Source organism: Bombina bombina, chromosome 5, assembly GCF_027579735.1.
Source record: "Bombina bombina isolate aBomBom1 chromosome 5, aBomBom1.pri, whole genome shotgun sequence".
NCBI lineage: Eukaryota > Metazoa > Chordata > Amphibia > Anura > Bombinatoridae > Bombina > Bombina bombina.
In genome coordinates this window covers 342,491,178-342,518,069 of record NC_069503.1, presented here as the reverse complement: position 1 = coordinate 342,518,069, position 26,892 = coordinate 342,491,178, and the positions used below count along the sequence as shown (strand labels likewise).

General features: G+C 37.9%; 1 protein-coding gene across 1 annotated transcript in view; it reads right to left on the bottom strand.

Annotated features, from left to right (window-relative positions):
- DNAH11 (dynein axonemal heavy chain 11) overlaps window positions 1-26,892 on the bottom strand; it is an 851,888-nt gene that overhangs the window by 344,083 nt on the left and 480,913 nt on the right. The window contains 6 exon segments of the mRNA XM_053715724.1: window positions 2,155-2,317; window positions 6,929-7,122; window positions 7,573-7,734; window positions 9,558-9,797; window positions 12,278-12,380; window positions 14,458-14,623. Coding sequence (XP_053571699.1) covers window positions 2,155-2,317; window positions 6,929-7,122; window positions 7,573-7,734; window positions 9,558-9,797; window positions 12,278-12,380; window positions 14,458-14,623 — 1,028 coding nt within the window.

Genomic DNA, 26,892 nt, shown 5'->3' with positions numbered 1-26,892 from the left:
TTAAACTAACAATTAACCCAACATAACTATTATACTAAAATTAAAATAACTACCAATTAAAAAAACAAAATTACACATTAAAAAAACCTAACACTACTAAAAAAATTTAAGTCTAAAATTACAAAAAATTAAAATTACTAAATTACAAAAAATAAACACTAAATTACAAAAAATAAACGAAATTATCTAAAATAAAAATAATTACACCTAATCTAATAGCCCTATAAAAATAAAAAGGCCCCCCAAAATAAAAAAAACCTAGCCTACAATAAACTACCAATAGCCCTTAAAAGGGCCTTTGTAGGCCATTGCACTAAAGAAATCAGCTCTTTTACCTGTAAAAAAAATACAGACACCCCAACAGTAAAACCCACCACCCAACCAACCCTCGAAAATAAAAAATCAGCCAATAGAATTTCAGTAGCTCTCATCCTATTGGCAGACTTGAACAGCCAATTGGATTTCAGTAGCTCTCATCCTATTGGCTGATTTTAAAAATCAAATCAGCCAATAGGAATGCAAGGGATGCCATTTTGAAAAGGCTCTCTTGCATTGAAGATTCAGTGTACGGTGGTGACCGTATGAAGAGGACGCTCCACCCAGGATGTCTTCAAGGATGGACCCGCTCCGCGCCACCGGGATGAAGATAGAAGATGCCGCCTGGATAAAGATAGAAGACGCCGTCTGAATGGATGAAGACCTCGCCGCCTGGATGAAGACTTCTCGCCGCCTGGATGTCCGGACATCAGAAACTGTAAGTGGATCGTCAGGGGTTAGTTTTAGGTTTTGTTTAACTTTTTTTTTGGTGTTTTTTTTTTTCTGATAAGGGTACAGGCTTTTTTAAATAGAGCTGAATGCCCTTTTAAGGGCAATGCCCATACAAATACCCTTTTCAGGGCAATGAGTAGCTTAGGTTTTTGTTAGAGTTAGGTTTTTTTATTTTGGGGGGGTTGATTGGGTGGTGGGTTTTACTGTTGGGGGGGTCTTTGTATTTTTTTACAGGTAAAAAAGCTGATTTCTTTAAGGCAATTCCCTACAAAAGGCCCTTTTAAGGTCTATTGGTAGTTTATTGTAGGCTAGGGTTTTTTTTATTTTGGGGGGCTTTTTTATTTTTATAGGGCTATTAGATTACGTGTAATTGTTTTTATTTTGGATAATTTCGTTTGTTATTTTTTGTAATTTAGTATTTTTTATTTTTGTAATTTTAGACTTTTTTAGTGGAGTGGAGTTTTTTTAATGTGGAATTTAGTTTATTTAATTGGTAGTTATTTTAATTTTAGTCTAAAAGTTATTTTAGGTTAATTGTTAGTTTAAACTTAGATTTTTTTAATTTCACAGGTAAGTTTTTATTTATTTTAAGATAGGGATATTGTAATTTTAATTTAAAGTTAGGGGGTTGTTAGGTTTAGGGGTTAATAGTTTAATTTAGTTTTTTGCGATGTGGGGGGCTGGCGGTTTAGGGGTTAAAAACTTTATTTAGTGGCAGCGATGTCGGGAAGTGGAGGAATCTGGGTTAAAAGCTTTATTAGAGTGTTGGCGATGTTGGGGTGCAGGGCAATAGGGGTTAATAACTTTATTATAGTTATGGCGATGTTGGGGAGCGGCGGAATAGGGGTTAATAACTTTTATTAGTGGCGGTGATGTCGGGAGCGGCAGATTAGGGGTTAATATGTTTTAAATAGTGTTTGTGATGCGGGAGGGCCTTGGTATAGGGGTTAATATGTAGTTTATGGGTGTTAGTGTACTTTGTAACACTTTAGTTATGAGTTTTGTGAAACATTTTTTGTTGCGCAAAACTCATAACTACTGCTTTCAGATAGCGGAATGAATCGTGTCAGTATAGGCTATAACGCAAGCATTTTAGCCTCACCACACAACTTTAAATACCGGTGCTATGGAAATCCCATGCAAAAAACTTCATTTTTTTGAGTGGGGGATTGACGTTTCGTTACAGTCTAAAATGCTTGCGATATAGCTATACCGACAAGACTCGTAATGGCTGCGTTACTGTTTTTACGCTGAAATTACCATTTTTTCAGCGTTAAAACCATAACGCAAAACTCGTAATCTAGGTGAATGTTAATAATAAATATGAAAGGAAGTGGATAAAACTGTATTGTAGAAAAAGACGTATCATCTATAATAGTTACTTGCCTTCAGGTCTTGTATCCCATAACCATTCTTTAAAGTGATTTGATACACTTCAAGAGAGCCAATGTATGCTGCTAGTTTGGACAAACTTTGTTTCCCACTGCCGCCAACACCAATCAGGAGGGCATATCCTCTAGGCGCTTCCAAAATACGACTAATACGACATCTAAACATAAATACAACACAGATATTTTCTTACCAAGTATCATATTTCTACAATGCAAGAAGACAGAACAGTACTGAAGTTGACATTTTGACTTTAACTCCCAACGTTTGGGAACATAAAAGTACAAATAGAAAAATGCTCTAATAAGAGAGCATGTTATCATTGCACTGTTGCTTGCATATAACTATGGCCTAGATTTAGAGTTCGGCGGTAAAAGGGCTGTTAACGCTCCGCGGGTTTTTTTCTGGCCGCACCATAAATTTAACTCTGGTATCGAGAGTTCAAACAAATGCTGCGTTAGGCTCCAAAAAAGGAGCGTAGAGCATTTTTACCGCAAATGCAACTCTCGATACCAGAGTTGCTTACGGACGCGGCCGGCATCAAAAACGTGCTCGTGCACGATTCTCCCATAGGAAACAATGGGACTGTTTGAGCTGAAAAAAAACCTAACACCTGCAAAAAAGCAGCGTTCAGCTCCTAACGCAGCCCCATTGTTTCCTATGGGGAAACACTTCCTACGTCTGCACCTAACACCCTAACATGTACCCCGAGTCTAAACACCCCTAACCTTACACTTATTAACCCCTAATCTGCCGCCCCCGCTATCGCTGACCCCTGCATTACACTTTTAACCCCTAATCTGCCGCTCCGTAAACCGCCGCCACCTACGTTATCCCTATGTACCCTAATCTGCTGCCCCTAACACCGCCGACCCCTGTATTATATCTATTAACCCCTAACTTGCCCCCCACAACGTCGCCGCAAGCTACTTAAAATAATTAACCCCTAATCTTCCGACCGCCAATCGCCGCCACCTACGTTATCCCTATGTACCCCTAATCTGCTACCCCTAACATCGCCGACCCCTATGTTATATTTATTACCCCCTAATCTGCCCCCCACAACGTCGCCGACACCTACCTACACTTATTAACCCCTAATCTGCCGAGCGGACCTGAGCGCTACTATAATAAAGTTATTAACCCCTAATCCGCCTCACTAACCCTATCATAAATAGTATTAACCCCTAAAGCTAAGTCTAACCCTAACACTAACACCCCCCTAAGTTAAATATAATTTTTATCTAACGAAATAAATTAACTCTTATTAAATAAATAATTCCTATTTAAAGCTAAATACTTACCTGTAAAATACATCCTAATATAGCTACAATATAAATTATAATTATATTATAGCTATTTTAGGATTAATATTTATTTTACAGGCAACTTTGTAATTATTTTAACCAGGTACAATAGCTATTAAATAGTTAAGAACTATTTAATAGTTACCTAGTTAAAATAATTACAAAGTTGCCTGTAAAATAAATATTAATCCTAAAATAGCTATAATATAATTATAATTTTATATTGTAGCTATATTAGGATGTATTTTACAGGTAAGTATTTAGCTTAAATAGGAATTATTTATTTAATAAGAGTTAATTTATTTCGTTAGATAAAAATTATATTTAACTTAGGGGGGTGTTAGTGTTAGGGTTAGACTTAGCTTTAGGGGTTAATACATTTATTAGAATAGCGGTGAGCTCCGGTCGGAAGATTAGGGGTTAATAATTGAAGTTAGGTGTCGGCGATGTTAGGGAGGGCAGATTAGGGGTTAATACTATTTATGATAGGGTTAGTGAGGCGGATTAGGGGTTAATAACTTTATTATATGTAGCGCTCAGGTCCGCTCGGCAGATTAGGGGTTAATAAGTGTAGGTAGGTGTCGGCGACGTTGTGGGGGGGGCAGATTAGGGGTTAATAAATATAACATAGGGGTCGGCGATGTTAGGGGTAGCAGATTAGGGGTACATAGGGATAACGTAGGTGGCGGCGATTTGCGGTCGGAAGATTAGGGGTTAATTATTTTAAGTAGCTTGCGGCGACGTTGTGGGGGGCAAGTTAGGGGTTAATAGATATAATACAGGGGTCGGCGGTGTTAGGGGCAGCAGATTAGGGGTACATAAGTATAACGTAGGTGGCGGTCGGCAGATTAGGGGTTAAAAATTTTAATCGAGTGGCGGCGATGTGGGGGGACCTCGGTTTAGGGTACATAGTAGTTTATGGGTGTTAGTGTACTTTAGGGTACAGTAGTTAAGAGCTTTAGAAACCGGCGTTAGCCAGAAAGCTCTTAACTCCTGCTATTTTCAGGCGGCTGGAATCTTGTCGTTAGAGCTCTAACGCTCACTGCAGAAACGACTCTAAATACCAGCGTTAGAAAGATCCCATTGAAAAGATAGGCTACGCAAATGGCGTAGGGGGATCTGCGGTATGGAAAGTCGCGGCTGAAAAGTGAGCGTTAGACCCTTTCCTGACTGACTCCAAATACCAGCGGGCGCCCAAAACCAGCGTTAGGAGCCTCTAACGCTGGTTTTGACGGCTACCGCCGAACTCTAAATCTAGGCCTATGTGTTTAACTCCTGCAAAGTCAGCGACAAAGCAGCATTGCACCACTGGGAGCTAGATGAACACATTTGGTGAGCAAATGACAAGAGAAAATTGTGTATAGCCATTAATCACCAGCTAGCTCACAGCAGTGAATTACTGTTGCTAAAGATATGTACATACGAGTTTCATCAAATGTTATTGAGATAAAATACATTTGATAACGGAAGTGATTGTGAAATTGTCTTAAAATGATATGCTCTGAATAGTGAAAGTTACATTATGATATTCATGTCCCTTCAATGTCAAAGCAAAGCTAAATGAGTCACTGAGTGATCTGCCATTAAAGATACACTATCCAATTCATTTTGGGATATTTCCCCCCTTACAAAAAAAAAAAAAGCCCTAATGCTTGTCATTAAAGAAACTGGGTGTGTCATCTTCAATTGCTATCAGTTTTTCTTTAATGTCCTTGAGTCTATATGGAAGAAAAGACAACAGGGTTACAAGAATTATACAAATTTATTTGTGGTTTAGCAAATGACAGACAGGTTTAATGCTGCATGATGACTCAACATTGTATAATTTTATCTACACAATTTAACCCCTGCACAGCAAAGCATTAAATACTGCAAACTAGACATGTGCATTTGGATCCTTCACTAGGATCTGAATGTGGAAGTGGCCACTTGTGGCATTTTGCTTTTTTCAGAGGCAGATTTAATCTTGTTAAAGTTCAACAAACTAAGATCTGGATTTGCACAGATTTTAGTGTGTTGAACTTACACAAGAATAAATTCAGCTCTGAAAAAAAAAATGAATGCCTCGAGCGCGCCTTCTTTGGCATTCGGATCTTAATGAAAGATCTGAATACGCATGTCTACTGTAAACCAATGTCATCCTAAGTATGTGTAGTTATTTTTCAGTGAGCTAAACATTGTAGGCAAAAGGCAACAAAACTGATTTCCTAAAACTTGCCTGTTCAGTCACAGGGGAGGAGATGACGTCTGAGTAAGAAATTATATGGAAAGGCTCAGGGGACCAAGTATTTACCCCATGCTTCTAGCTCCACAGCTCAATCAACTAAGTGTGCAAAAATATCCCTTATCTGCAAGATTCTAAACAGTCAATCTGTAAGGTATGAGACCAGGTAAAGGATGCATACTTAGATATTAAAGGGACAGTCTAGACCCAATACATCATTTTGATTACTTATTGTTACATACCAGGGAAGCATCCAGCAACTGGTCCCACATCTATAAGTTAACAAATAGTACATCAAACATTTAAATATTCATTTGTTAGGAGCAGAAAATGGGTGCCAAGCTTGGCTCAGCTATTGCGTGTATATTTTGGTATGTTAAGTTTCTCCAATAACAAACCACTCGTGAATACCATTTCCTACTCACAGATGCTGATTTGTAAATGTCAGGTGTGCTAGCTGGAGGCGCTGGTTTAGCTTGTATCAGTTGTTGGTATCTTCCTTTTCTTCCTTGGTTGTGTAACTCTAGGTGTAAAATAGTGGTGCTGAAATATCAGACAATACACCATACAAAGGTGAATATCTACTCACAGTGTATATTGCAGGTTACCAGCTCCTTCCCAATATGAAAAGACAATATCACAGATTCAGTAAAAAAGTTTGTCTTTATTTGGCTCAGATAAGACAAACTTAAAAAAAATAAAGACAAAACTTTTTTACTGAATCTGTGATATTGTCTTTTCATATTGGGAAGGAGCCGGTAACCTGCAATATACACTGTGAGTAGATATTCACCTTTGTATGGTGTATTGTCTGATATTTCAGCACCACTATTTTACACCTAGAGTTACACAACCGAGGAAGAAAAGGAAGATACCAACGACTGATACAAGCTGAACCAGCGCCTCCAGCTAGCACACCTGATCTATTCACACGGACCTTGGGAGAGACTGTGGGACGGCTGTGGTTCACCAGAAGGGGAAAGTATTAATACATATTATACACCTGTTTGCATGTATGATTTGTAAATGTGCAATTTGAAATAGCTAACTATTAAACGTGCACTGCTAAACTGTCATAGAACAAAACAACTAACTGGACAAGGTATACACTTTTTTTCACACACACACACACATATAATTATATACAGTGTGGGAATTTATCTATGTACAATTTATGCAAATCCCAGGGACTGCAGTTATTCATAACATCCTATCATACATAACATCCTACATAACTTACACATGGTGCATGGCATCTTCAAACAATACAAGGTTCATTGCTGCATTAAGCTCATTGTAGCTGTCCAAAGTCTCCAAAAGCGTCCTCTTTAGCATGTCCCATCCTTTAACTGGCATGTATGAAGGTGCCCCAACTCCATTTGCAAAGTGGCAAAATATGAGAGGCTGCTGTAACAGTACTTGATCCTCTACACCCTTGTAAATAATAAACAAAAAATACATACTGAAACTGGACTTATATTGTTCAATGATTCAGCCAGAAAATGTTATGTATACAGAGAAATCCAAAAATATACTATTTAGTAATGTAGGCTATTCTCAGCACATTCTACTTTGCTAACTTGACCACATAACAAAAAGTACCACAGCTGAATAGTAGCTACAATTTATAAAATATATACAATGCACATAATATACCTATAAACTGCATAATATCCTTATCACAATATAGTTGTGAAATAAAGAGCAAATAACAGTATAATTGTGACATGTACTACATTAAACATGAGTCCACCTTACGCCAGGGAATACAATTAAAATGTAACAATTGCTTTATAAAAAAAATGCATACAATGCTATTGTGTAAAATATAAAACCTATATAGATTGCTGTATCTGCAATTAAATAAATGACCATTAGACTTACTTCAAAATATTTCCGTGCAGTATCAAGAAGAATTATTTTAAATAAATCATAGTCTTTTGATTCCACTAATTTATCTCCATAGACTCTTGAAGACTCATGAAGCCACAAATGGATCAAGTCATTTGGCTGCCTCAGACACTCTGCTGTAGCAAATAAAATTCCCTAAAAATAAATCCCACGATGAGTGGAAATCATATTGGCTTAAACTATAATTGACACATCATAAAATATAATACTAAAGCATTACAGACTATAGAAATAAATTGGAATGAGGATATTCTGATAAAAGACAATCTTTTCATGCATGTTATAGATATAATAAATAATTCTAAAATACTAAGGATAACAGTGGATTAGTTTAGATGGCAAATTATAGAACAAATTAATCCCTCTCAGAGAGGAGGGTATAAAGAGTTATTGCTAAAGAGGGAGGCTTTTCGGACTAGAATTCCTAGGGGCTTCAATGTAGAAGCAGACATAATTATCATTTGGCATTGATATTTGTACAATAACATGATGGTTTTCTCTGAATTTTGAAAATAGTTTTTTTTATATACATGTAATATAAACCACATATTATAAGGGTATTATATAAATGACTCTACGTTTAGAAGTATTGATTAGTAGAAGGTGCCTCTGAGCTTTTATAAAGTAGAATTGGGTTTCAAAAATATAATAATAAGTCTTGAATAGCTTATAACGGTATGCAATGTCTATATATTTTCTGTTTGACAAATGACCTTGTTTTGGTAATTATCATCTTAGATAGCTGGTTACATTGTATAATAGCGCTAATATTCAGTTTTTTGTTACTTGATATATAAAATATCTCTGCTGTTTTTTATGTGGGCAACAAAGAGGTAACATTTGTATGCAAGTAAGTAATGTTGTATATGAAGAGAGGATATGCTCAAGTGCTGCAGAGTCTATAATTAACAGCAGCTGAAATACGTAAGACCGCTGCAGCCTAGGCTTTACGCTATTCATACTATTTTTTTATGTTTTAGACATGTAAATGAAGGTTAGGTTTTTAGTGTTTTAAGTTGCCTTGCTTTTCCTTTTTTTGTACACGGTTCTCTGGTGGAGGATTCAGGGATTCCTCCATAGTGGTTTGCAGGTGGGCTTAGGGGGGGCCCTACAGTAACACAGTGGAGGTGATCTGATGGAAAGAGGTGGGCGGTCAGACTCATTATAAAGTTGTAACTTTTGCTCCTGCACCCCAACGCTGAGGTGGGGTGTTTTTGCTGTATCTTAATAGTCTGATTAGCTCACACCTCACTCTTGCAGAGAGTGCAATAATTCCTAAAGGTATCAGTAGAAGGTCAGTGGGAGATGACCCTCCACCAAACTGGACACATGGGTCCTCTCTTATTCTCTTGCTTCTTATAGCATTTGTTCCTCATTCTCTCTCTCTCAGTAGTGCAGGATTCTCATTATTGGAAAGCTTGGTGGGTATTTATCCTAAACAATGCACATACCGATGCATGGAAACACTTCTACATTGGGACATTGCAGCAGTCCTTTCTATGATGGCCAAGTGTTTATTTAGGAAAGAACAAGCAGCTTGTAACTGTCCAGATGTGTTTGCTATGTCTGTAAGAGAAGACTTCCCATAAAGCAGTAGGGATACAGCTATATGTGTCTTGCACTACTAACATGGGAGTGAAGGCAGCTTGCAGGGGTTTTCAGTATAAGAACAGAATTCTAGGTCATAATGATCTGCCCCCATGAGCTGTACAGTTATGTCATGAACATTCTACCATGTTATTATTGTATTTAATGGTACTAGGTCTGTGTATTATTGAGGTTCCTTTGAGTGCTCTTTTATGAGGATTTGGCTCACATGGAGTTTGTGACAGAGGTCTGCTAAGGAACATGGTATTTATGTATCATCAGCAATAATAAGGTGCTAGTTCATTTGTATTTCCAAACTGCCAAGTGAAACAGTATATATAAAAAAATCATAATTTATTTATATGTTGTACCTGAAAAATATTGGTAATATCCCTCATGTTAAAAATATAATGAAATTTTATAGCAGTTGGAAGAAAATTTTGCACCATCTTCTGATTTAGCCACATCACTGCCTGGATGATAGATGGACTGGTCCGCACTATTGATGGGTTAAACGGATGCTGTAGGAAGTGAAAACTGAGAATCTTGCTAAATATAGTTTCAAGGGCATCATTTGAAGGGAAATTAACAGCAAATACTGTGAAATGTCTCTAAACACAAAACAAAAAAAGCAACATGTTAGTCTATAAGAGCAGTATGCTGACAAATACATTTTCCACTAATCGACAATATTAAAGGGACAATAAAGTCAAAATGTGTTTTGATTCAGAAATGTAATTTTAAATAGCTTTTCAATTTACTTTGATTATCAAATTGTCTCTGTTCTGTTGATATAATTTGTTGAAAATCATACCTAGGTGGGTTCTGGAGAAGTAATGCACTACTTTGAGCTAGCTGGTGATTGGGTGCTGCATATATATGCTTTTTTTATTGGCTCAGTCGATGTTCAGCTAGCTCCCAGTAGTGCATTGCTGCTCCTTCAATAAAGGATACCAAGATAATTAAAGGAATAGTTTAGTCAAAATGAAACTTTCATGATTCAGATAGAGCATGCAAATGTACTCCTATTATCAATTTTTCTTTGTTCTTTTGGTATCTTTATTTGGAAAAGCAAGAATGTAAGCATAGGAGCCGGCCCATTTTTGGTTCAGCACCTGGGTAGCACTTTCTGATTTGTGTCTAAATATAGCCACCAATCAGCAAGAGCTACCCAAGTGCTAAACCAAAAATGGGCCGGCTCCTAAGCTTACATTCAAATAAAGATAACAAGAGAACAAAGAAAAAAAAATTATAAATTGGAGTAAATTAGAAAGTTGCTTAAAATTGCATGCTCTATCTGAATCATGAAAATTTAATTTTGGCTAGACTATTCCTTTAATACAATTTGAAAATAGAAGTAAATTGGAATGTTTTTAAAATTGTATACTCTGTCTGCATCATGAAAGTTTAAGTTTGACTTTACAGTCTATAATATATTGTGCAACAAGGTTAAACAATGTCTAACAATAATTTACAGTTACTAATAATGGACGTTTTTACCCTTCATCAAACTGATTCTCTAGATAAGTGTTTTTCAACTCTAGTCCTCAAGGCAAACCAACAGACAAGGTTTTAATTACAGGTGGCCCTCGTTTTACAACTGTTCAATTTACACCGTTTCAGAATAACAACATTTTTTTTTCCAGTCACGTGACTGCTATTGAGAAGCAGTGCATTTATTAAAATAGCCAGTAGGTGGAGCTGTCCGCTTGTGTTGCAGCAAAGCCAAGCAAGCTGAAATAAATCAGTTTAACCAGACCTGAGCTATCGAGTAGATTTCAAAGGAACAAGATCTTCCCTTCTATAACTCAGTCCAGATTGGAATGCATAGAAAGAACTGTTTGCAGAAAAATGCAAGTGAAGTCTGTGTTGTGTGATTATTTTATTTGGTTTATAATGCTGTTTAGCAAATATTTGTTCATTTAACTTAGTTTAATTATATATTTTGTGTTTTGTGATTATTTTATTAGGTTTATAATGCTGTCTAGCATTTAAAGTCTTCATTTCAAAGCTTTAAAAATAATGTATTAAGTGTTACTTATGACAATTTTGAGAGGGGCCTGGAACCTATCTCCTTCACTTCCCATTGACTTACATTATAAACTGGGTTTCAATTTACAACGGTTTCGATTTACAACCATTCCTTCTGGAACCTAACCCCGGCGTAAACTGAGGGCTACCAGTATATTTGGAATAGAGCACAGGTGAGATAATCAGTTGACCAGTAACCATGGTTACTAACCTGCTCTCATCCATCATCTGATTATTTCACTGGTGCTTTAGTTCAGATATCATGAAAGTCTGGCCTGTTGGTTTGCACAACTCCTCTTTCTCCTGTATTATTACATATTGTTAACTGAGGCGTTCTCATCGTGCAGTGAGAACACCAATCAGAAGCTCTTTTCGGCAATCCCACACACTACAGGTGAGAGATCATTGGTGGCCTAGTAGGTGGCACTCCCAAGCCTTCAATGGGAGTACCAGTGACATTGACACAAATGTGTGGTGATGTCACAAAGGGGCGGAGTCACAAGAGATGCAAGAGCTTTACACTTCTTTGCATGTAAATACTAAGTTTCAACAAAGTCAATGGTGCATTTGATAATAGAACTAATTTTGGAAAAAAGTAAAAAGTTCTTTCTGAATCATAAAAAGTTCATTTGGATTTCCAATTTAAATAATTTCAGAATGTTACAATAGTATAGTAAACGTACTCAGAGGTTTGTAAAAAGTGACAAGCATACAAAGTTGTTTTCTTATGTTTTTTATGTTAACTATAATATAATAGATTTATAATAAAGAAGAATCTATGAAAAATAAATAGCTGTATTAAAAAAACACTATATAAATCAAATTTTGTTAAATTTGTTTTTAGAGTTATTTTATATCTGATGCTTAAAGAAAACTTTAGGTGAGTAAAAAAAGACACGTTCCCTTGGTACAATTCCCATTGAATACAAAATTAAAGAATTATACTACATTATTGTTCCATGGTACAAGAGCAGTAGGAAAACTGTTAATTTAATGTGTTTCTGGAAATATTCCTGAGAAATATAATGAAGCTTTACACATAAAAGCTAACAAATTATACCTGTAACCGCTGATTAATGGTGAAGTTTCCAGCAGTTGGATTCATGCACGCCACATATTGACAATTATGAACTTCTTTTAAAGTCATCTTTTGTCTTTCATACCTACATATTAAAGATTGACAGTAAATATGCAAATATATTTTAGGTGAACATCATTATACACTGGGGCCTATCTATAAAGCTTGACGGCCCTTGTTTCTGGCGAGTCTTCAGCCGGATTGGCCTACCAGGAGATTTCCCGGTGGGCTGCAGCAGCTGGGGCTGGAAAGCTACAATTTAAAGGACCGACTAATGGATGCAACTGGGTTGTAGGGTGCCTATATAACATCAATCTGACATTTTTATTTAACACAAAGTAATATAATTTAATTCTGAAAAAAATATTGGGGAAGGAGTGTCCCAGTAATCCCCTTTGAAAAAAATGGGGCATGTGCATTCTACCGACTCAATGGAAAATAGGGCTTGTCTTTATATTTTTCCAGGGCTGCTTTTTATTCCCAGTCCGGCCCTGGTCTTCAGACTCGCCAGAAACAGCAGTTATGAAGCAGCGGTCACAAAGACTGCTGCTTCATATCCCTGTCTGCCTGCTCTGAGCAGGCGGACAGGAATCGCAACAATTCAACCCGATCGAGTACGATCGGGTTGATTGACACCCCCTGCTGGCGGCCCATTGGCCGCAAGTCTGCAGGGGGCGGCGTTGCACCAGCAGCTCTTGTGAGCTGCTGGTGCAATGTTAAATTCAGCAATGTCTTGCGGACCTGATCCGCACTGTCGGATCAGGTCCGCAAGACATTTCTTAAATATGCCTCACAGGGTAGTTATTATGTAATAAACATTTGCAAGCTCACAATATATATATATATATATATATATATATATATATAGCTTTGGTTTTATATTTACAATAAGGAGCTCGCCATAATTATAAGAATAAAAAAAAAAACTTAACTCACTATTGCCCAAAGCAAAATAATAGTGTATATTGCAATATAGATCAGATGATACATTTGCTTTGAACTTTACATAAGAGATCACAATGATGAGAGATTTTCCTGGAATAAAGTCAAATTTTTTTGTCTCTTATACTGTAAACGTTAATTGTCCAACAGGTGGTAAATTGTATCCATCACTGCATCATTAATTCACCATTAAATGTTTTTTTTTTATGTTCTTTTAGTGTAAAAACAATGGATATCAGGCACTAATTTGGAACATCAGAACATAATACTTTCTTGCACCAATAATTAATTTACTTAAAAAGCCATTGTATTTAAAAATGTTTTATCATGCATATGAAAGCGCAGCACAAAAACGCTGAGAGATGTTAAACTAAAACTAGTAATTTACTTCCTACTGACACTCACTGACTGATAACGACAACTCACATAGTTCTATTGGTGGAGAATCAAGTCTGACATGAAATAATTGGCTACTCTGTATATATATATATATAAATAGTAATTACATTGATTAAAGCCACTGTGCAAGTTTTTTTATTTGTTTTGTTTATTGAATTGGTGTGTACACCTTGGTAACTCTGAATCTAGTGAATTGTTTATTACTGGTGATTATATACCATGCTATAATTGCTTTATGTATGGTGTCATCACAGGGTAATAATGTAAAATCCCAGAACAGCACTATTTCGCTTAATATTCATGGATGATGTAATTTGTGAGGTCACAGGTCACGGGTAATCTAAATGATGTTAAAGATGTAATTTCTGATATTAAGTATGATGACACCTATATTTCTCCATTGGAAATAAACCCTGGGTTTAACCCCTTGATTACCAGAGATGGATGTCTATATATGCTTTATGGACACTAAAGTGTAAAATTAAAAATACTCCTGCATATTATTCTCAGGCTAATCTTGGCATTGAATACAATATTCTATCTAAAGTTTATTTAGTGTTTAATGTCCCATTAAGCCTAGCCTTAATCCTAGTACACTAAATTTAGCAAGTGTCTATCTTATTCTATTTAACCAAACAAATATGCCTTTAAGTAGTATATAAGACTTTAATTATATAGCTGTCTTATAACATATGTGAAACTGACTTTTGTGTAACTTTATGTATCATACTGAAGTGATTTTTGACTAAATAAAATATTTTAATATGATAAAATACATTTATGTAAGCAGATAAAGCAATACACTTTCATATGCATTTTACCAATGTCCGTAACCAATGTGTTGTCTAATGAGAGCATGAGGCTGAACAGTTCCGTATTTATCAATTTCAGGCATATTCATATCATCAATAAAATAGACAAGCCTCTTGTTTCCAACAGGACCATAGTTACGTCCAGCTTTTTTCTCTAGTGGCTTTTCAAGGATCCCTGAAAAATAATAATAGAAAGTAAAAATGGAAAGAAGACTATGGGCTAGATTACAAATAGAGCAGTATTTACGCTGAAAGCAAACATGGTTGTCTTAGCGTGTGTATTACAAGTTGAAAGTAAAACGTTAGCATGCGGGTGAAACCCGTCTCGCGATAACTTGAGGACTTCTGAACTTCTGATATTTTGTAACCACATCAACTCCTTCTCTCCATAGTCTTCAATGGAGTGCACAAACAACAACAAAAACTAATACTTATAGCTTGCACGCTAACCTGACACCACATTCAAACGACAGCCCTAACTCAAAGTGAGTTATGAATATGTTACATTCCAATGTTCTTCACATAGAAGAAAATGTTCTTTTAATTTTAAAATATTTATATATATATATATATATATATATATATATATTTTTTTTTTTTAATATATATATATATAATATATATACATATATATATAAACTGGCGTAGAGAGGAACGGCACACTCCAACAAGTAATCACAAGGATCTCACGCACCACAACTGCGTATGAAGAACCCCAAAGCAGGCACATGAAACAGGTATTTGTATCCACTAAGCTTTTAATTGAAATGCAGAAAAGCCCTAGTCAGACGTTTTGGGCTCACAACAGACCTTTTTTAATGGAGGCCATAGAGACTTAACAATAAATACATATCATACTCCTTATATACCCACCACCAATATACATTTAACCAACAGCTGCGAGCCATCAACATCAGGCATCCGGTCTCCATGCGGTGAAACAATCACGTACCCCCGGCACTGGCATGTGACGTCATCAGACATCGACCACCCCTCCTGTGTGCCACGTAACTGTTACAATAGTTACGGAGGAAGCCAAACACAGCTCCGTGACAAGCATAGAGAACATAGATGTCCAATGTCATGTAACTTACACAGAAGTTGGCAGAACATTATGACATATCATGTGCATATAAAAAATTAACCTAATGCTGACAAGACATAATGCAGCAATAATATACAGATAATATTAATGGCACCATCTATACACGCAGGTATCAAAGTGCCAAAATATTCCCAATCTTAATGCCCTAGTAGTCACCAAACTTGAATTATATAAAACATCCTATTGCAAACAAGTTTAAAAGTAAATCTCTATTTATTGCCATATAAGCAGGAAAAGTCTGGCAGTGATGTCCCCATTTATACCTAATGGTATCAAGAAGACATCACAGGCCAGACTAAAATTCAAAGTGATCTGTCACTATTGGTAAATTAGCATCACCTCAGGTAATACATCCTAATCAATACAGGAACATAATTCAATAGCTATACCATTTATATTGCCCTCTCTACAATTAACACTCTTGAGCATATATGCTCCGTGTTTCAAGGAGTTGGTAGAAACAACACGTCTAATAACCATCATGGATGTCATTTATGATAACATCAAACAAAATCAATACTCACATTGAGTCCCTTTGTGAATACTGTGTCAAGTGTTGATATCCATCTTGACTCACGACGTAATAAAGCCAGTACTCTGTCACCACCCCTTTTGGGTCGTGGGACATGATCAATTAGCATGGCCCTCAGTGTTGAAATTGAATGACCAGCCTTTAAGAAGTGTTTAGCCACAGGCTGGTTTGTCCGACCTTTATCCAGTGCCTGTCATATGGCTGACTTGTGATTTGCAAGTCTTTCACGGAAAGAGGTCACCGTTTTGCCTACATAGTAAAACGAGCAAGGACAGATGATAATGTATATCACAAACTCGGATGTGCAAGGGAGCCTATGTCTGATGTTATACTTCTTGTTTTTATGTGGATAATTAAATGTACTCCCAGTTAGTAAATTATTGCAGGTTACACAGCTCCCACAACGGAAGCAGCCCAGTTTGCCCCTGGGTAACCATGTCTGCTTTTCATAACAATGAGTGGAGTCATTGATCACCAACAGTTCCCGTAAATTGCTCGCTCGCTTATGTACCAGCCTCGGTGGTGGAGTCTGATAGAAAGGGAGACTGTTGTCCTCTGAAATGATGTCCCAATTCTGTTTAATAGTAGATGCCAGGACTTAAGTGCCCGGTGTGTATGTCATGATGAAGTTCAATCACTTATCATTTGTGTTGATATCTCTTCGTATAGTAAGACTATCCTGTGGGCAGGCTTGCACTCTTTTACACTGTTCAGTGATTAAATCTGGGGGATATCCCCGTTGTAGAAAACATGAAGACATCACAGTCAATTGATTCATCTTGTGATGGTTATCCATGTTATTACGCACTACCCGCAGGAATTGCGATGAACTGACCCCATCACGTTGAAACCTAGGGCAATAGCTATTGTAATGTAAAATTGAATTTTTATCATCGGTTTCCTTTTGAAATAAAGTAGTATGTAAGACATAACTATCATCTACCCTAGTCTTATAAATTTCCAGATCCAAGAAGTGTATGATTTGCATATCACATTCCATTTTAAACCTTATCATGGACTGCAGAGAATTCAGATTCTTGAACCACTTGTGTATATTATCCACGGTATCATGCCAAATCATCGATGTAAAGATGATATAGCCTGATGGGATTCTGCCTGGAGAAAATATTCAACCTTTCATACATGGCCTGGCCATATAAATATTGGCATATGATGGGGCCATGTTAGACCCCATCGCCGTGCCCATCGTCTGAAGAAAATAGTCATTTTCAAAATAGATTTTTTTTCTCTCCAAGCAGAACTCCACCAGGTGTAAAAGAAACTCTACTGGAGGTGCCACATAATGATCATTGTGAGTGAGCATCAGTCTCAACATATCCATACCATGTGTATGGGGGATAATGGTATACAGGCTCACGATGTCCATGGTAACTAGGACGTCAGATTCCTGTATATTTGTCATGTCTTTTAGCAAACCAATGAGTTCAAATGAATCTTTAAGATGTGAAGTAGTGTTCTGTACCATTGGCTGTAAAAAGAAATCCACATACTCAGCCATAGGCTGGAGAAGGGAACCCCTGGCGGACACAATGGGTCTGCCAGGGAGATTCTCCAGCGACTTATGGATCTTCGGCAGAAGATCGGCAATTGTTGGATGGAGTCACCTACCGTAAACTTGCCAATAATCCCACTGTGACATTTAAGAAGCAGATCGATGAGTTCTTAAAAATGGCCTTTACGGCCAATATTACTGATGAAGATTTGTTTGGTTTTCTGTCAGTTGATTATCCAGTTTGTCGCATCTTATATCTTCTGCCGAAGATCCAGAAGTCGCTGGAGAATCCCCCTGGCAGACCCATTGTGTCCGCCAGGGGTTCCCTTCTCCAGCCTTTGGCTGAGTATGTGGATTTCTTTTTACAGCCAGTGGTACAGAACACAACTTCACATCTTAAAGATTACTTTGAACTCATTGGTTTGCTAAAAGACATGACGGATATACAGGAATCTGATGTCCTAGTTACCATAGAAGTCGTGAGCCTGTATACCGTCATCCCCCATACAGATGGTATGGATATGTTGAGACTGATGCTCACTCACAATGATTATTATGTGGGACCTCCAGTAGAGTTTCTTTTACACCTGGTGGAGTTCTGCTTGGAGAAAAAAAAAACATAATTTATGTAAGAACTTACCTGATAAATTCATTTCTTTCATATTGGCAAGAGTCCATGAGCTAGTGATGTATGGGATATACAATACTACCAGGAGGGGCAAAGTTTCCCAAACCTCAAAATGCCTATAAATACACACCTCACCACACCCACAATTCAGTTTAACGAATAGCCAAGTAGTGGGGTGATAAAGAAAGGAGTAAAACGCATCAACAAAGGAATTTGGAAATAATTTTGCTTTATACAAAAATCATAATCACCATAAAAAGGGTGGGTCTCATGGACTCTTGCCAATATAAAAGAAATGAATTTATCAGGTAAGTTCTTAGATAAATTATGTTTTCTTTCATGTAATTGGCAAGAGTCCATGAGCTAGTGATGTATGGGATAGCAATACTCAAGATGTGGAACTCCACAGAAGAGTCACTAGAGAGGGAGGGATAAAATAATAACAGCCATTTTCCGCTGAAAAAAATGAATCAACAATCCAAATAATAAGTTTATTTTCGTAATGAAAAGAAAAAACTTAAACATAAGCAGAGGAATCAAACTGAAACAGCTGCCTGAAAAACTTTTCTACCAAAACTGCTTCCGAAGAAGCAAATACATAAAAACAGTAGAATTTAGTAAATGTATGCAAAGAAGACCAAGTTGCTGCTTTTGCAAATCTGATCAACTGAAGCTTCATTCTTAAAAGCCCACAAAGTGGAGACTGATCTAGTAGAATGAGCTGTAATTCTCTGAGGCGGGGCCTGAGCCGACTCCAAATAAGCCCTATGAATCAAAAGCTTTAACCAAGATGCCAAGGAAATGGCAGAAGCCTTCTGACCATTCCTAGAACCAGAAAAAATAACAAATAGTCCTGAAGTCTACTGAAATCTTTAGTAGCTTCAACGTAATATTTCAAAGCTCTTACCACATCCAAAGAATGTAAGGATCTTTCCAAAGAATTCTTAGGATTAGGACACAAAGAAGGGACAATAATTTCTCTATTAATGTTAGAATTCACAACCTTAGGTAGAAATTTAAATGGAGTCCGCAAAACTGCCTTATCCTGATGGAAAATCAGAAAAGGAGATTCACAAGAAAGAGCAGATAATTCGGAAACTCTTCTAGCAGAAGAGATAGCCAAAAGGAACAACACTTTCCAAGAAAGTAGTTTAATGTCCAAAGAATGCATAGGCTCAAACGGGGGAGCCTGTAAAGCCTTCAAAACCAAAATAAGACTCCAAGGAGGAGAGATTGATTTAATGACAGGCTTGATATGAACCAAAGCCTGTACAAAACAGTGAATATCAGGAAGTTTAGCAATCTTTCTGTGAAATAAGACAGAAAGAGCAGATATTTGTCCCTTCAATGAACTTGCAGACAAACCCTTATCCAAATCATCCTGAAGAAACTGTAAAACTCTAGGAATTCTAAAAGAATGCCAGGAGAATTTATGAGAAGAACACCATGAAATAAAAGTCTTCCAAACTCGATAATAAATCTTCCTAGAAACAGATTTATGAGCCTGTAACATAGTATTAAACACTGAGTCAAAGAAACCTCTATGACTAAGCACTAGGCATTCAATTTCCATACCTTCAAATTTAATGATTTGAGATCCTGATTGAAAAACGGACCTTGAGACAGAAGGTCTGGCCTTAATGGAAGTGGCCAAGGTTAGACATCCGAACAAGATCCGCATACCAACACCTGTAAGGCCATGCTAGTGCAACACAAACGATTGTTCCATGATGATCTTGGAAATCACTCTTGGAAGAAGAACCAGAGGCTGGAATATATAAACAGGTTGGTAACACCAAGGAACTGCTAATGCATCCACTGCTTCTGCCTGAGGATCCCTGGACCTGGACAGGTACCTGGGTAGTTTCTTGTTTAGATAAGAAACCATCAGATCTAATTTTGGAAGACCCCACATCTAAACAATCAGAGAAAACACATCTGGATGGAGAGACCAATCCCCCGGATGTAAAGTCTGACAGCTGAGATAATCCGCTTCCCAATTGTCTATACCATATTTCTTTCATAGCTTGGGGACTGTGAGTCCCACCCTGATGATTGACATATGCCACAGTTGTGATATTGTCTGTCTGAAAACAAATGAACGGTTATCTCTTCAACAGAGGCCAAACCTGAAGAGCCCTGAAAATAGAACGGAGTTCTAAAATATTGATTGGTAACCTCGCCTTTTGAGGTTTCCAAACCCCTTGTGCTGTCAGAGATCCCCAGATAGCTCCCCAACCTGAAAGACTTGCATCTGTTGTGATCACAGTCCAGGTTGGATGAACAAAAGAGGCCCCATGAACTATACAATGGTGATCTAACCACCATGTCAGAGAGAGTCGAACATTGGGATTTCAGGATATTAATTTTGATATATTTGTATAATCCCTGCACCATTAATTCAGCATACAAAGCTGGAGAGGTCTCATATGAAAATGAGCAAAGGGGATCGCATCCGATGCTGCAGTCATGAGACCTAAAACTTTCATACACATAGCTACTGAAGGGAATGATCGAGACTGAAGGTTTCGACAGGTTGAAACCAATTTCATTTGTCTCTTGTCTGTTAGAGACAGAGTCATGGACACTGAATCTATCTGGAAACCTAAAAAGGTGACCCTTGTCTGAGTAATCTAGGAACGTTTTGGTAAATTGATCCTCCAACCATGTCTTTGAAGAAACAACAATAGTTGATTTGTGTGAGATTCTGCAGAATGTAAAGACTGAGCTAGTACCAAGATATTGTCCAAATAAGGAAACACTGCAATACCCCGTTCTCTGATTACAGAGAGTAGGGCCCCGAGAACTTTTGAAAAAATTCTTGGAGCTGTCGCTAGGCCAAATGGAACAGCGAAAAATTGGTAATGCTTGTCTAGAAAAGAGAATCTCAGAAACTGATAATGATCTGGATGAATCGGAATATGAAGATATGCATCCTGTAAGTCTATTGTGGACATAAAATGCCCTTGCTGAACAAAAGGCAGAATAGTCCTTATAGTCACCATTTTGAAAGTTGGCACTCTTACATAACGATTCAAAATTTTCAGATCCAGAACTGGCCTGAATGAATTTTCTTTCTTTGGGACAATGAATAGATTTGAATAAAACCCCAGACCCTGTTCCTGAAATGGAATTGATATAATTACCCCTGAAAACTCCAGGTCTGAAACACACTTCAGAGACAATACTCTGAATCCATTGATTTTGGACAGAATCTGCCCAAATATTTTGGAAGAATCTTAATCTGCCCCCCACCAGCTGAGCTGGAATGAGGGCTGCACCTTCATGCAGACTTGGGGGCTGGCTTATCTGCCCCCCACCAGCTGAGCTGGAATGAGGGCTGCACCTTCATGCAGACTTGGGGGCTGGCTTTGGTTTCTTAAACGGTCTGGATTTATTCCAACTTGAAGAAGGTTTCCAATTGGAACCAGATTCTTTGGGGGAAGGATTAGGTTTCTATTCCTTATTTTGTCGAAAAGAAACTAAAACAGTTATAAGCTTTAGATTTACCCTTAGGTCTTTTATCCTGAGGCAAAAAAATTCCCTTCCCCCCAATGACAGTTGAAATAATCAAATCCAACTGAGAACCAAATAACTTATTACCTTGGAAAGAAAGATAGTAATCTAGACTTACATACCATGTCAGCATTCCAATATTTGAGCCACAAAGCTCTTCTAGCTAAAATAGCTAAAGACATAGATGTAACATCAATTTTGATGATATCAAAAATGGCATCACAGATAAAATGATTAGCATGTTGAAGTAAGTGAACAATGCTAGAGAAATCAGGATTCATTTCCTTTTGCGCTAGACTTTTCAACCAAAAAGTTGATGCAGCTGCAACATCAGCCATAGAAATGGCAGGCCTGAGAAGATAGCCAGAATATAAATAAGCTTTCCTTAGATAAGAATCAAGTTTCCTATCTAAAAGGTGTTTAAAAGAAGTATAATCTTCTATAGGAATAGTAGTACGTTTAGCAAGAGTAGAAATAGCCCCATCAACTTTGGGGATCTTTTCCCAAAACTCTAATCTAACTGCTGGCAAATTATACTATTTTTTAAACCTTGAAGAAGGAATAAAAGAAGTAGCAGGCCTATTCCATTCATTAGAAATCATATCAGAAATAGCACCAGGAACTGGAAAAACCTCTGGAGTAACCATAGGAGGTTTATAAACAGAATTTAAACGTTTACTAGTTTTAATATCAAGAGGGCTAGTTTCCTCAATATCCAATGTAATCAACACCTCTTTTAACAAGGAACAAATATACTCCATTTTAAAAAAATAAGTAGATTTGTCAGTGTCAATATCTGAGGAAGGATCTTCTGAATCAGATAGATCCTCATCAGAGGAGGATAATTCAGTATGTTGTCGTCATTTGAAATTTCATCAACTTTATGAGAAGTTTTAAAAGACCTTTTACATTTATTAGAAGGCGGGATGGCAGACAAAGCCTTCTGAATCGCATCAGCAATAAAATCTTTTATATTCACAGGTATATCATGTACATTAGATGTTGAAGGAACAACAGGCATTGTACTATTACTGATGGACACATTATCTGCATGAAAAAGCTTATCATGATAACTATTACATACCACAGCTGGAGATATAAGCTCCACAAATGTACAACAAATGCACCTAGCTTTGGTAGAACTGTTATCAGGCAGCAGGGTTCCAACAGTGATTTCTGAGACAGGATCAGATTGAGACATCTTGCAAATGTAAGAGAAAAAACAACATATAAAGCAAAATGATCAATTTCCTTATTTGGCAGTTTCAGGAATGGGAAAAAAAGCAAAAAACATAGCCCTCTGACATAGAAAAAATGCAAGTGGCATATAGGAATGGGGCTTTTAAATAATGAAATTATTTGGCACCAAGTATGACGCACAACACAACTGAATTTTTTTGCCGCTAACAACATCCGGAAAGGACACACTCGCGTAATTGAAGACGCAACCTTGTGCAAAGAACTCAGCATCAACTAAGACGCCGGAAATGATAAATTTGAGTCATCGGACGTACCTTTGCACCAAAAAATTCTCGCGCCAAGAATGACGCAATAAACTTTAGCATTTTTTACCCTTGCAAGCCTAATTTTGCCCGTGAAATTTAATGAAAAAAGTAAATTTATGCTTACCTGATAAATTGATTTCTTTTACGATATGACAAGTCCACGGATTTCATTCTTACTTGTGGGAAATTAACCTCCTGCTAACAGGAAGTGGCAAAGAGCACCACAGCAGAGCTGTATATATATATATATATAGCCCCTCCCTTCCCCTCCACCTCCAGTCATTTGACCGAAGGTTATAGGAAGAGAAAAGGAAAGGCTAAAAGGTGCAGAGGTGACTAAAGTTTACAAAAAATATAAAGAAAAAACTGCCTTAAAAGAACAGGGTGGGCCGTGGACTCGTCATATCGTAAAATAAATCAATTTATCAGGTAAGCATAAATTTACTTTTCTTTTACAAAGATATGACGAGTCCACGGATTTCATCCTTACTTGTGGGAAACCAATACCAAAGCAATAGGACACGGATGAAAGGGAGGGACAAGACAGGAACCTAAACGGAAGGTACCACTGCTTGTAGAACCTTTCTGCCAAAAATAGCCTCAGAAGAAGCAAAAGTATCAAATTTGCAAAATTTGGAAAAAGTATGAAAGGACGACCAAGTCGCAGCCTTACAAATCTGTTCCACAGATGCATTGTTTTTAAAAGCCCATGTGGAAGCCACAGCCCTAGTAGAATGAGTCGTAATTCTTTCAAGAGTCTGCTGTCTAGCAGTCTCATATGCCAGGCGGATGATACTTCTCAGCCAAAAAGAGAGGTAGCCGTAGCTTTCTGACCCCTACGCTTTCCAGAATAAACAATTTACAATGAAGATGATTGACGGAAATCCTTAGTTGCCTGTAAGTAAAACTTTAAGGCATTGACCACGTCCAAGTTATGTAACAGACGCTCCTTCTTAGAAGAAGGATTAGGACACAAAGAAGGAACAACAATCTCTTGATTAATGTTCTTATTCAAAACAACCTTAGGAAGAAATCCAGGTTTGGTACGTAAAACTACCTTATCAGAATGAAAAATGAGATAAGGAGAATCACACTGTAGTGCTGAAAGCTCAGAAACTCTTTGAGCAGAGGAAATAGCAACTAAAAACAGAACTTTCCAAGATAACAATTTGATATCCATGGAATGCATAGGTTCAAACGGAACCCCTTGAAGAACTCAAAGAACTAAATTCAAACTCCAGGGAGGAGTAATGGGTCTATATACAGGCTTAATTCTAGATAGAGCCTGACAAAAAGACTGAACATCTGGCACATTTGTCAAACGCTTGTGAAACAGAATTGACAAAGCTGAAATTTGTCCCTTTAAGGAACTCGCTGATAACCCTTTCTCCAATCCTTCTTGGAGAAAAAACAGAATCCTAGGAATCCTTACTTTACTCCATGAATAACCCTTGGATTCACACCAATAAAGATATTTACGCCATATCTTATGATAGATCTTTCTAGTGACAGACTTTCTGGCCTGGATCAAAGTATTGATGACCGAATCAGAGAATCCTCGCTTCAATAAAATCAAGCGTTCAATCTCCATGCAGTCAGCTGCAGAGAAATTCGCTTTGGATGTTGGAAAGGACCTTGAATGAGAAGGTCATGTCTCAATAGAAGTTTCCACGGTGGCAGAGATGACATGTCAACTAGATCCGCATACCAAGTCCTGCGTGGCCGTGCAGGTGCTATCAGAATCACTGATGCTCTCTCCTGTTTGATTCGAACAATCACACGTGGGAGGAGAGGAAACGGTGGAAACACATAAGCTAGGCTGAACAACCAAGGTACTGCCAAGGCATCTATCAATTCAGCCTGAGGATCCCTTGACCAGGATCCGTATCTTGGAAGCATGGCATTTTGTCGAGATACCATCAAATCCAACTCTGGTTTGCCCCATCTAGGAATCAATGAGGCAAATACCTCCGGGTGAAGTTCCCACTCCCCCAGATGAAAAGTCTCTAATCCGCTTCCCAGTTCTCTACTCCTGGGATGTAGATAGCTGACAGATGACAAGAGTGGGCCTTCGCCCAATGGATTATCTTGGATACTTCTATCATCGCTAAGGAACTCCTTGTTCCCCCCTGATGATTGATATATGCCAGTGTCGTAATGTTGTCCGACTAGAATCTGATGAATTTGGCCGAAGCCAACTGAGGCCACGCCTGAAGCAAATTGAAAATTGCTCTCAGTTCCAGAATATTGATTGGAAGAAGAGACTCCACTTGAGTCCAAACACCCTGAGCCTTCAGGGAGTTCCAAACTGCACCCCAGTCCAGAAGGCTGGCATCCATTGTCACTATCACCCACGAGGGTCTGCGGAAACAAATCCCTTGGGACAGATGATCCGGCGACAACCACCAAAGAAGAGAGTTTCTGGTCTCTTGATCCAGATTTATCTGAGGAGATAAGTCCGCATAATCCCCAATCCACTGTCCGAGCATGCACAGCTGCAGTGGTCTGAGATGAAAGCGAGCAAACGGAACTATGTCCATTGCCGCTACCATCAATTTAATTACCTCCATACACTGAGCCACTGATGGCCGAGGAATGGACTGAAGTGCTCGGCAAGTATTTAGAATCTTTGATTTTCTGACCTCTGTCAGAAATATTTTCATGGCTACCTAGTCTATCAGAGTTCCCAAGAAAGGAACCCTTGTCTGTGGAACAAGTGAACTCTTCTCTATGTTCACCTTCCAGCCGTGAGTTCTCAGAAAAGACAACACAGTGTCCGTGTGAGATTTGTCAGAAGATATGTGGACGCCTGAATCAGAATATCATCCAGATAAGGCGCCACCGCTATGCCTCGCGGTCTGAGAACAACCAAAAGAGACCCTAGAACCTTTGTGACGATTCTGGGTGCTGTAGCCAATCCGAAAGGGAGAGCCACGAACTGATAATGTTTGTCCAAAAAGGCAAACCTTAGAAACTGATGATGATCCTTGTGAATTGGAATATGAAGGTAAGCATCCTTTAAGTCCACGGTAGTCATATATTGACCCTCCTGGATCATTGGTAAAATTGTTCGTATTGTCTCCATCTTGAATGATGGAACTCTTAGAAATTTGTTTAGACACTTGAGGTCTAAGATGGGTCTGAACGTTCCCTCTTTTTTGGGAACCACAGATAGGTTTGAGTAAAACCCCTGTCCCTGTTCCAATTTTGGGACTGGACAAATTACTCCCATAGTTGAAAGGTCTTTTACACAGCGTAAGAATGCCTCTCTTTTTATCTGGTTTGCAGATAACTTTGAAAGATGAAATCTTCCTCTTGGGAGAAAGTCCTTGAATTCCAATTGATAACCATGGGTCACTATTTCTAGTGCCCAGGGATCCTGAACATCTCTTACCCAAGCCTGAGCAAAGAAAGAGAATCTGCCCCCTACTAGATCCGGTCCTGGATTGGGGGCCGCCCCTTCATGCTGTCTTAGGAGCAGCAGCTGGCTTTTTGGATTGTTTACCCTTATTCCAGTTCTGATTGGGTCTCCAGACTGACTTAGATTGGGTAAAATTCCTTTCCTGCTTTGAGGAAGAAGAAGAAGCGGGGGGTCGGGTCCTCCTTTAAAGTTCCGAAATTATTCTGTTTACCCCTCATTTTAAC